We start from the raw sequence: 13,124 nt of genomic DNA on the forward strand, positions 1-13,124 counted from the left end.
CATGTTTCTTAGCTTAGAAATATTTCTAAGGTGAAAGAAGGCTGTTTTTGTAACTTGGTTGATATGATTTTTGAATAACATTAAACATTAGCGGAAAGTGTGAACTGTTCGACTCCTGACTGTCAAAATCCACTCATAAGAACCAATATTCACTCTTTGGCAACCACTCGTAGTGCAAACGATCATTTTATACACTCTGTGTAGGGTTTCAGAACATGAGAAATTAAATTTTAAATTTTTATCTTTTTTAACTGTAAGAATTAATGACTAGAAAAAAACTGTTTACTGCTTACTACAGGATTGTTTACATGTTTACTGCTGTGCTATGATAAATGTTGTGTGGCTGTTGGTCTGAATTGTTTTTCATAATTTTTGGTCAAAATAATTGTGAGTGAGGGTTTAGGCACTGACTGGATTATGTTGTTTGGTGTTAAGGTTCAGAATTTGGTAGAGTGAATCTGATTGGTTGGTGTTGGGGTTCAGGCTCTGATACACTTAATCTGATTGGTTGGGGTTCAGGCTCTGATAGACTGAATCTGATTGGTTGGGGTTCAAGCTCTGATAGACTGAATCTGATTGGTTGGTGTTGGGGTTCAGGCTCTGATAGACTGAATCTGATTGGTTGGTGTTGGGGTTCAGGCTCTGATAGACTGAATCTGATTGGTTGGTGTTGGGGTTCAGGCTGTAGTAGACAGACTCTGTTGGATTGGTGTTTTGTGCTGATTGGAGACGATGCATATCCTCATAATCTTCATTTTTCTAAAACGAAAAAAAAATATAAATGAAATAGAAATTATTTATCTTCTGTAACATTAACAGAGTAAACCAAGTGAGTGAAGAGTTTAATTGCCACTTTGTACTCACCTTGCTGGAAGTTTGTGTCATGGTCTCTCGGTCTACAGGGAGATGAGGATTACAAAAAGAATGTGCTACTTTTTTTCATAAATATAGTTCATTAGGAGCAGGAGAATGTGTGTGTGTGTGTGTGTGTGTGTGTGTGTGTGTGTGTGTGTGTGTGTGTGTGTGTGTGTGTGTGTGTGTGTGTGTGTGTGCACCTTGAATTTTGCACCTCTTGTATAGAATCACAATGACGAATATGATTCCAATCAGGAGCACCAGCAGACCCACACATAAAACTGTCAACCTGATAGCTAAAAATCCTGGAGATAAAACGTGCAATCAATCAAACAATCGCACTTAAACACTCAACATTAACTACAACCCTAATACCAAAAAAGTTGGAAAACTGTGTAAAACGTAAATAAAATAGAATGCAATGATTTGCAAATCTCATAGACACAGATTTTATTCACAAAAGAACATAGAAAACATAGGAAATGTTTAAACTGAGGAAAGGTACAATTTTACTGAAATAATGGAATTATGAATGTGATGGCTGGAGCACGTCTCAAAAATTTTAAACGGAGTCTGGAAAAGTCTGGAAAAAGTAAATGTTATTAACATTAAACTTTTTAAAACTAATTTGTAAACACAAACACCTGCATTCAAGGACTCATCAAGGATGCGGCCATCCAGGCGAGGATTAAAGAGTTTTAATTGACAACAGGTCAGTAAGATGATTGGGTATAAATAGTGTCTCTTCAAGAGTCTCTTAGACGTAACGATGGGCAGAACTTCAATCCGTGAAAGACTGTGTCCAGAAATTGTGGAACAATGTTCCTCAACATAAAATTGGAAAACAGTTTTATAACTTTACAGTACATAATACCATCAAAGGTTTTAACGAATCTGGAGACATCTCTGTACACAAAGGGCAAGGGGCAAAAATCACCTTTATCACTTATCACCTGTCTGACCTCTTCCCTGAATCTCACACTATACTCTTCCTCCTTCAGTTTCCACCATCTTATTCTTCTTTCAGTCCTTACTCTCCTCCTCTTCTTCATCACCTTCAAAACCATCCTACATCCGATGCTGTCTAGCTACACTGTCCCCTGCTAATACCTTACAGTCTCCAATCTCCTTCAGGTTGCATCTCCTACATAGAACATAGTCCACCTGTGTGCACCTTCCTCCACTCTTATACGTCAAGTCAAGTTTATCTCCATAGCGCTTTTCACAACAGACATTGTCTCAAAACAGCTTTACAGAATTGAACAGTTAAGGTGAACCCTATGATCCTCCTTCTTCTTAAAATAAGTGTTCACCACTGCAATTTCCATCATTTTAGCAAAATCTACCACCATCTGCCCTTCCACATTCCTCTCCTTAAAACCATACCTACCATCACCTCCTCATCACCTCTGTTCCCTTCACCTACATGCCCATTAAAGTCTGCCCCAATCACCAATCGTTCTTTCCTAGGTACACCATCCACCACTTCATCTAATTCACTCCAGAATCTTTCCTTCTCCTCCATCTCACAGCCCACTTGTGGAGCATAAGCACTGATGACATTCATCATCCCTTCAACTTCCACCTTCACGTTCATCACCCTATCAGAAACTCTCTTCACCTCTACTACACTCTTACTGTACTCTTCCTTCAGAATCCCCCCTACACCATTTCTCTTTCCATCCACACCATGATAGAACAGTTTAAACACCTCCAATGTTCCTGGCCTTACTTCCTCTCCACTTAGTCTCCTGAACACACAACATATCTACCTTTCTCCTCTCCATCATATCAGCTCCCTCTCTCCCTTTACCAGTCATAGTACCAACATTTATAGTTCCCACCCAAACCTCCACTCTCCTACACTTCTCCTTTCCCTGCAGTCTCTGTAGACGTCTTCCTCCTCTCCTTCTCCTCTTTCGGCCAACAGTAGCCCAATTTCCTCTGGTACCCTGTGGGATAACGATACCTGTGGCGGTCGTTGGTAACCCGGGCTTTGACCGATCCAGGTTAAATTTCTTATTCGTGATCTGCATATTTGATTTGGCACATGTTTTATTACATTTATTGGCACATTTTTTTTACATTTATCCGGGCTTGGGACCGGCACTAAGAGGGCACTGGCTTGTGCAACACTAATGGCTGTGTTGATTAAAAACAAAGAGCCATTTAGTTTCATTTTGAAAACTAAAAAATGATTATTTTATTACTTTTGATTGAATAATATGCATGCAAATGTGTAAAAGAAGCAACATTTTCAGCTTTGGCTATAAAAACATTTATAATATGATTTATCTCATACATATAACTACATAGCTAAGCTTGAAGTATTACATTAGACAATAATGAAAACTCTTTCCCAATAGAATCAGGCATGTCCAAAAACTGGAATTATATCAAATACTTTTGATGTTTTAGAAAGTCAGTGTTAATCATACAGACTCACCAGTAACAGTCAGGTTGACGTGTGTGAAATACACTTTGTATCCATGATCCTTTTTCCAGGCCACTTCAGCTCCACACCAGTATTCACCAGAGTCCTGCTTAGTGACATCTTTGAGACTCACAGTGAAGACGTGTTTCTCTCTGTCATCATACAGGGAGAATTTCCCCACACTTCTATATTTTTTACTTTCTTTAATGGTTGCAGTATAAAGACAAGCAGAAGTTTTAGGCCTCTTGCAAAGAAACTTATCATCATTCCTGTGGGATTCTGGGTATGTACATCTGATTGTCACATCTTCTCCTACATGTGCCGTCACGCTGAGGGTCTTCTCAAAGGAAACATCTGTAAATAATAATGAATTAGATCAGGTTTATACTGTATTCAACTACAACTTCTGTTTATTTATATAGCACATTTAAATGCAACTTTGTTGCCCAAAATGCTTCACAACATTCAAGAGAATTAAAGTATACACACCAAACATTTTACACAAATAAAACAAACACAAGTAAGGGGTCCCAAGTACCAATATCTCACAATAAGCCATACAAGAAAATGCGTCTTCAACTGACACCTAAAAACCCCTATGGATGAAGCACAATCACCTTCTGACTTCATTTTATACTAAGGAACAGCCAACAGGAAATGATTTGTTGTTCTAAGTGGCCTACCCAATGTGCAGATATAATTTAGAGACAAATTGTTTATTGCTTTAATAAACAATAACAAAATGTTAAACTCAATCCTATACTTGTCTGGCAACCAATGGAGAGAGAGGACAGCACGGGAGTGGTGTTCCCTTCTTTGTGTGATATAAAAATCATAAACTCCATCGAAAATTATTTTTAATCACCAAACATTTGTTTTACTGATGGGCAGTCTCAGCACCAAAATCCACCATGATTCTTCTTCTTCTTTATTGGCAGTTCGCATTCTTAAGTAGTGCATTAATGCCATCTACTGTGGTAATGGATTAGAGACTTGTATCCCTATTCCCCAGACCAAAAATCCGCCATGATGCACACATCTGGCAATTAAAACCGTCCATGTGGAAACAGCAAAAGGTATGTTTGGTGTCCTGATCATCTTGTTCTTTCAACTGCCGCCATTAGGGGTCGCCACAGCGTGTCATCCATCTCCATACCCACCTGTCCTCTACATCTGCCTCTTTCAAACCAACTACCTGCATGTCTTCCCTCACCACATCCATAAACCTCCTAGTTGGTCTTCCTCTTTTCCTCCTTCCTGGGGCTCCATCCTCATCATTCTCATACTGATATACCTCATGTCCCTCCTCTGCACATGTCCAAACCATCTCAATCACACCTCCCAAACCTTGTCCACTAAAGGTACAACATGCGCTGTCCCTCTAATAAACATCTCGTTACTCCAAGTGAAAACCTCAACATCTTCAGCTCTGCTACCCCCAGTTCCACCTCCTGTCTTTTACTCAATGCCACTGTCTCTAATCCATACAACATCTCAGGTCTCACCACAGTCCTATAAACTTTCTCTTTTACTCTCACAGATACTCTTCTATCACAAATCACTCCTGTCACTCTTCTCCACCCACTCCACCCTGCCTGCACACTTTTCTTCACTTCTCTAACACACTCTCCATTACTGTGCACTGTTGACCCCAGGTACCTGAACTCCTCCACCTTCTCCACCTCTTCTCCCTGTAACTGCACCACTCCACTGCCCTTCCTCTCATTCACACAAATGTATTCTGTCTTACTCCTACTGACTTTCATTCCTCTTCTCTCCAGCACGTACCTCCACCTCTCCAGGCTCTTCTCAACCTGCTCACTACTCTCACCACAAATCACAATATCATCTGCAAACATCATAGTCCAGGGAGACTCCTGTCTGACCTCGTCAGTCAACCTGTCCATCACCACTACAAACAGGAAAGGGCTCAGAGCCGATCCTTGATGCAGTCCAACCTTTACCCTGAACCAGTCTGTCATTCTTACTGCACACTTCACTGCTGTCACACTGTCCTCATACATGTCCTGCACCACCCTCACATACTTCTCTGACACACCTGACTTCCTAATACAATACCACAATTAAGTTGCTATTAATCTTGATTGAAATATTTTAATCGAATGAGAGATATATATATATATATATATATATATATATATATATATATATATATATATATATATATATATATATATATCTGAGGAAACATATTGTCAGACCACAAGTCTGTTTAGTCTCCTCCTTGCACTTTGGGCACATTAGATTGTTTTTTAACTGACACAACAATGCCAGGGGTATAAAATATATATATAAAAAAAAAAAATACAAAATAAAAGTTGAGTTAGCGCAGTGTCACTGTGGCTACGCACTTCATACCAGAAATAAGATTTATTTTCAATATAATAAAAAAAAGTGTATTGCATCCATTTGATTTATTTTATTTTTATAAAATATAAATTTTAGATCATTTATAAAATTATATAACAATTTTATAAACTATTTAAACAAGCACACATTTAATTTTGATTTGTTTTAAAAATGTTTAAATGTTGATCACAAAAATTAATAACAACAAACTGCATTAATAAAAACGACAAGCAATTTTGTGTTTTGCATCCCACCCCCCAATTGTACTGAAATTGAACCGAACCATGACTTAAAAACCGAGGGACGTACCGAACTGTGAATTTTGAGTACCGTTACACATCTAATATATATACACTGATCAGACATAACTCAAGCCTACTCACCTTCTGTGACGTTCAGCTGCACTACAGTGTAGATCTCTATTCGATCAGACGCAGCAACAGCACATGCGTACGTCCCAGTGTCCTCTATAATCAGCTCTCTGATAAACACACTGAAGAATCCTGCACTTCTGTTGTCATGGATTGAGAATCTGCCATCATGTGACCATTCACTGTGTGGTTCAGTCTTTATGTGTTTAATACTCCACTGATCTGTTCTGATCTTCCAGAAAGATTTGGGTTTGTTTTTGTATTGATCCTCGTATCTGCACTTGATGTTGCTTCTCGTCCCTGCATATGCAGTCACTTCTCTAGATTTAGAACTTCCTGCTAATGTAAAACAAGTGACCACTCAGAATTCAAAGAAGTAAATAAATATATATATAAATAAGTGTTCTATAACAATTGAATCACTTTCTACAGTTTGTAAATTCCTTGTGGTGAATGTTACTGATGATGAATAGTCAAGAATATAAATAAAAGGTAGAGTTTGGAGACTGACCTTTCTTTATCTTCAGTTCCACTTGTGTGTACATTTTCATCCATGCAGACGGATAATCCCCACACCGGTACGTCCCAGTGTCCTCTACAGTGAGTTCTCTGATCATCACCCAGAACTCTGCTGATTTGGTGTCATCAAACACTGAGAATCTTCCTGAAGTTACCCACATGTTTTTAGCTTCTGTCTTTATTTGGTCAGAACATACCAATGATGCCACCTTACAGAAAGATTTTGTATTTTTTATGTATTCTGTATCATACTTGCAGTTGATCAGGACTCCTCCTCCTATATATCCTGTTACTTCCTCGGACGCTCCGACATCTAACAAAAACACCAAATATCCATCTGATCAAAAAACTTCCTTTATGTACCACTGCTGCTGATAATGAAGTGCATTTCTTTACCTGAGATCAGACAGAGGGTGAAGATGAGGAGGAGAATCTTCATGATTTTCACAGACCTCCACACCAACTCCACTTCAGAAAGATATAAAAGCTCCTGTTGCGTTATTCTGTATAACTGTCTCTCTTCTGAACGTGCCATGTCTTCATGTGCGTCTTAACCAAACATTAAAGCAATGACCACTTCTCTTTCTGGCTTTGAGGGAATCCATCTCGTCAATATGAAGTGTGAAGTGCGTGAGTCGAGTGCAGCAGGTGGTATATGTGTAGAAATATACAGGCTACCTTCAACAACAGGGCAATCCAGGAAGTAGATCAGAACAGCAGTAGTGTGTGTGCGTCAGCTGGCACTTTGATGCCAGTTGCACCTTTACAATATTATAAATTAGCAATAAGTTTTAAAAGTATGTTCAAATCATATCATAATATTTATTCTCATTATTTAAATACAAATGTATATATTCATGTATTTAACATTTTCCTATATTAAGTATTTAAAGCTGTTTTGAGTTTGCGCTTTGAGAAGTATGTGTGTATATTTAACCCATGTGGTCGTTTAGCTGAAACCCTCTGTGGCTGGAAACTCAAACTCACCCAAATGTTGAAAATATAGCTTGTTAAGCAACACATGGCAACCCAAGTCCATTATATATCATGAAACACAAGGAAAGGCAGATATGAGTGCAGGAACTTTCTTTATTAGCAAAACATAAAACACTAACAATATAAATAAACCACACAATTACTTAAAACATGAACAAAGACCCAACAACTGCAAAAGACAAACCTGAGATAAAGGCTGAAGCTACATACACAGTTGCTAATCAAGATGAGGAGGAACAGGGACGAGTGGATGTGATATCTTCCAGATCCACGATCCTGACACTATGCAATGCATTTACAGAGAAGAGCAAATAATAATCATGCAAATATAAATAATCAGTGTGTGGCTAAGCGTACTCATCCCAACCTTCTAAATATATTAGGCATCATTTCAGCATTAATATGGAAAATGATTATAGAAAAATAATTACTCAAAATAAATGAAGTAATAATAATAAATGCTCACTGTTGTATGATGATGGTGGCTACTGGGCTAAAACTGTTGACTGACCTCTATGCCTGTTCGGAGGTGGGAGCTTAGTGGGTAAAGCATTGGACTTTGCATCTGAAGGTTGCGAGTTCAAATCACAACCACACCACGCTGCCACTCTTTGGCCCCTGAGCATGGCCCTTAACCCCATAGTTGATCAGTTGTATGAATGAGATAAATGTAAGTCGCTCTGGTTAAGTCGCATCTGCCAAATGTAGGAAATGTAAATGCATGGATGTTATGAATAACATTAAACATTAGCAGAAAGTGTGAACTGTTCGACTCCTGACTGTCAAAATCCACTCATAAGAACAAATATTCACTCTTTGGCAACCACTCGTAGTGCAAACGATCATTTTATACACTTTTCTGACCACAAGCTTCAGGGTAAGTGTGTAGGGTTTCAGAACATGAGAAATTAAATTTAAAAATGTTATATTTTTTAAATGTAAGAATTAATGACTAGAAGAAAACTGTTTACTGCTTACTACAGGATTGTTTACATGTTTACTGCTGTGCTACAAGAAAAGTTGTGTGGCTGTTGGTCTGAATTTGTTTTCATAATTTTTGGTCAAAATAATTGTGAGTGAGGGTTTAGGCACTGACTGGATTATGTTGTTTGGTGTTGAGGTTTAGAATTTGGTAGACTTAATCTGATTGGTTGCCCAATTTCCTCTGGTACCCTGTGGAATAACGATACCTGTGGCGGTCGTTGGTAACCCGGGCTTTGACCGAGCCGGTATGAATTTCTTATTCGTGATCTGCATATTTGATTTGGCACATGTTTTATTACATTTATTGGCACATTTTTTTTACATTTATCCGGGCTTGGGACCGGCACTAAGAGGGCACTGGCTTGTGCAACACTAATGGCTGTGTTGATTAAAAACAAAGAGCCATTTAGTTTCATTTTGAAAACTAAAAAATGATTATTTTATTACTTTTGATTGAATAATATGCATGCAAATGTGTAAAAGAAGCAACATTTTCAGCTTCGGCTTATAAAAACATTTATAATATGATTTATCTCATACATATAACTACATAGCTAAGCTTGAAGTATTACATTAGACAATAATGAAAACTCTTTCCCAATAGAATCAGGCATGTCCAAAAACTGGAATTATATCAGATACTTTTGATGTTCCAGAAGTCAGTGTTAATCATACAGACTCACCAGTAACAGTCAGGTTGACGTGTGTGAAATACACTTTGCATCCATGATCCTTTTTCCAGGCCACTTCAGCTCCACACCAGTATTCACCAGAGTCCTGCTTAGTGACATCTTTGAGACTCACAGTGAAGACGTGTTTCTCTCTGTCATCATACAGGGAGAATTTCCCCACACTTACAGTTGTGTTCAAAATTATTCAACCCCCAATGCTGTAAATGATTTTAGGGAATTTAGTGTACATTTGTAATTGTATTCAGAATGAAATCCTACAAGGACTTCTTAAAGAACCATATGCAACTAAAATGACATCAATTAGTTTTGTAATACAGTAGTAAATGTTTCTTTTGTGAATTCTTCATTGACATAATTATTCAACCCCTTAAAGACTACCACTCTGAAGAACAGAGGTATAATGAAGTGTTTTCAATCAGGTATTGAAAACACCTGTGGATATCAGGGAGCAGCAATAAAGCCTAATAAGCACCAATTAGGCAGCTTTAAAATGACTGTGATACTCAGCTCCTTCTAGACATTTACTGGTGTGTTACAAACATGGTGAGGCTTCACGTTTAAAAGCTGTTATAACTGTAAAAGGATGTTGTACTAAGTACTAAGATTGAATGTCACTTGGGGGTTGAATAAAACTGATAATGATGTGAGCTCAGAAAAGACATTTGTGGTTATTTCATTATAAATGTTATGTTATATTTGTCTGACCTACACGTGCCTCTTTGATTTAATTGTAAGCAGGATGACTGAATGATCATAATCAATGTCAAACCGACCAAAACAATCAATTTTAGTGGGGGTTGAATAATTTTGAACACAACTGTATATATTTTTTACTTTCTTTAATGGTTGCAGAATAAAGACAAGCAGAAGTTTTAGGCCTCTTGCAAAGAAACTTATTGTTATTCCTTTGGGATTCTGGGTATGTACATCTGAATGTCACATCTTCTCCTACATGTGCCGTCACGCTGATGGTCTTCTCAAAGGAAACATCTGTAAATAATAATGAATTAGATCAGGTTTATACTGTATTCAACTACAACTTCTGTTTATTTATATAGCACATTTAAATGCAACTTTGTTGCCCAAAATGCTTCACAACATTCAAGAGAATCAAAGTATACACACCAAACATTTCACACAAATAGAACAAACACAAGTAAGGGGTCCCAAGTACCAATATCTCACAATAAGCCATACAAGAAAATGCGTCTTCAACTGACACCTAAAAACCCCTATGGATGAAGCCTGACAATAATATAAAGGGGGAGACCATTCCACAGTTTAGGACCTACTACTGAAAAAGCACAATCACCTTCTGACTTCATTTTATACGATGGAACAGCCAACAGCACATGATTTGTTGATCTTAGTGGCCTACCATATGTGAAAGATGCACGGGAGTGGTGTTCCCTTCTTTGTGCGATATAAAAATGATAAATGAAAAAATTATTTTTAATCACTAAACATTTGTTTTACTGATGGGCAGTCTCAGCACCAAAATCCACCATGATTCTTCTTCTTCTTTATTGGCAGTTCGCATTCTTAAGTAGTGCATTAATCCATCTACTGTGGTAATGGATTAGAGACTTGTATCCCTTTTCCCCAGACCAAAAATCCGCCATGATGCACACATCTGGCAATTAAAACCGTCTATGTGGAAACAGCAAAAGGGATGTTTGGTGTCCTGATCATCTTCTTCTTCTTTCAACTGCCGCCATTAAGGGGCGCCACAGCGGATCATCCGTCTCCATACCCACCTGTCCTCTACATCTGCCTCTTTCAAACCAACTACCTGCATGTCTTCCCTCACCACATCCATAAACCTCCTCCTTGGCCTTCCTTTTTTCCTCCTTCCTGGTGGCTGCATTCTCAGCATTCTCCTACTGATATACCCCATGTCCCTCCTCTGCACATGTCCAAACCATCTCAATCTCACCTCCCTCACTTTGTCCACAAAACGTACAACATGCGCTGTCCGTCCAATAAACTCCTCGTCACTCCAAGTGAAAACTTCAACATCTTCAGCTCTGCTACCTCCAGCTCCACCTCCTGTCTTTTACTCAATCCCACTGTCTCTAAACCATACAACATCTAAGTTCTCACCACAGTCCTATAAACTTTCTCTTTTACTCTCACAGATACTCTTCTATCACAAATCACTCCTGCTATCACTCTTCTCCACCCACTCCACCCTGCCTGCACTTTTTTCTTCACTTCTCTAACACACTCTCTATTACTTTGCACTGTTGACCCCAGGTACCTGAACTCCTCTACCTTCTCCACCTCTTCTCCCTGCAACCGCGCCCCTCCACTGCCCTCCCTCTCATTCACACACATGTACTCTGTCTTACTCCTACTGACTGCTCACTACTCTTACCTCAAATCACAATATCATTCACAAACATCACAGTCCATGGAGACTCCTGTCTGACCTCGTCCGTCAACCTGTCCATCACCACTGCAAACAGAAAAGGGCTCCGAGCCGATCCTTGATGCAGTCCAACCTCCACCTTAAACCAGTCTGTCGTTCCTACTGCACACCCCACTGCTGTCACACTGTCTTCATACATGTCCTGCACCACCCTCACATACTTCTCTGACACACCTGACTTCCTCATACAATACCACAACTCCTCTCTCCACCCTGTCATACGCTTTCTCTAAATCCACAAACACACAATGCAGCTCCTTCTGACCTTCTCTATACTTCTCCATCAACATTCTCAAAGCAAATAATGCATCTGTGGTGGTCTTCCTCAGCATGAAACTATACTGTTGCTCACAGATGGTCACCTCTTCTCTCAGCCTGGCTTCCACTACTCTTTCCCATAACTTCATGGTGTGACTAATCAACTTAATTCCCCTGTAGTTACTGCAGGTCTGCACATCTCCCTAATTATTAAAGATCAGTACCCTCCAGCACACTCCTTCTCCATTCCTCAGGCATCTTCTCACCTTCCAGAATCTTGAACAACCTGGTTAAAGTTTGGTCTCCTGGTGATTTATGTAATTTAAAACACCATCATTACTTTAAAACATTTACAAGAATATTTTGTCTTCATGCTCAATGTTGAGTTTGGCTTAAAGCATGTTGAGTTTGGCATAAAGCATCAACATTTGTCCATGTTGATTAGATTTCAAACTTTAAAAATTTTTGAAAACTTTTAAAGTATTAATTTAAGGTATATTTGGAACAGATAATGTGCAATTAAGTCCTGAGTTACCTGAGATCAGAAAGAGGGTGAAGATGAGGAGAATCTTCATGATTTTCACAGACCTCCACGTCAGAAAGATATAAAAGCTCCTGTTGCGTTATTCTCTATAACCATCTATCTCCTGAATATGCGGTGTCTTTGTGTGTCTTAACCAAACATTAAAGCAATGACCACTTCTCCTTCTGGCTTTGAGGGAATCCATCTCAGCAATATGAAGTGTGAAGTGCGTGAGTCGAGTGCAGCAGGCGGTATATGTGTAGAAATATACAGGCTACCTACAACAACAGGGCAATCCAGGAAGTAGATCAGAACAGAGGTAGTGTCTGGCACTTTGTTTATGCTCTGATGGGATCTAATTGGTTATTGAGATACTGAAGACGTAAAGATGGGCAGAACTTTACCAACCTGTAAAAGACTGTCTACAAATTGTGGAACAATTTCAGAAATGTTCAACATGTTCATTAAACAGTTTTCTCTTATCATTTACTCTACATAATATCAAACGTTTCTAAGATTTTGGAGTACACAAGGGATAAGAATTTATATTGGATGCTTGTAAATTTTTGGGCCCTCAGGCGGCACGGCATTTAAACCAGTCATGATTCTGTAATGGAAACCACTGCACGGGCTCATTAACACCTCCAGAAGTCATTGTCTGTGAACACAGTTTAGCGTGTCATCCACAAAC

The 13,124-nt window shown here is 38.8% G+C and overlaps 1 protein-coding gene across 3 annotated transcripts; it reads right to left on the reverse strand.

Annotated features, from left to right (window-relative positions):
- On the reverse strand, window positions 1-7,085 carry LOC124389388 (polymeric immunoglobulin receptor-like). Of its 3 annotated transcripts, XM_046854810.1 has the most exons (8): window positions 6,946-7,012; window positions 6,802-6,862; window positions 6,542-6,694; window positions 6,043-6,369; window positions 3,302-3,643; window positions 1,056-1,160; window positions 865-896; window positions 1-759 (listed from the first exon to the last, which is right to left on the reverse strand). In XM_046854810.1, the coding sequence occupies exons 3-8, from the start codon at window positions 6,645-6,647 to the stop codon at window positions 496-498; spliced, it is 1,176 nt and encodes a 391-aa protein (XP_046710766.1). In that variant the 5' UTR covers window positions 6,648-6,694; window positions 6,802-6,862; window positions 6,946-7,012; the 3' UTR covers window positions 1-495. The 3 variants fall into 3 exon arrangements, with proteins under 3 accessions (XP_046710766.1, XP_046710755.1, XP_046710744.1); XM_046854799.1 differs by having other exon boundaries at window positions 6,043-6,366; window positions 6,542-6,862; window positions 6,946-7,085; XM_046854788.1 differs by having other exon boundaries at window positions 6,542-6,862; window positions 6,946-7,085.
- Window positions 7,086-13,124: the final 6,039 nt, after the last annotated feature.

This window comes from Silurus meridionalis, chromosome 1 (assembly GCF_014805685.1).
Source record: "Silurus meridionalis isolate SWU-2019-XX chromosome 1, ASM1480568v1, whole genome shotgun sequence".
NCBI classification, from domain to species: Eukaryota; Metazoa; Chordata; class Actinopteri; order Siluriformes; family Siluridae; genus Silurus; species Silurus meridionalis.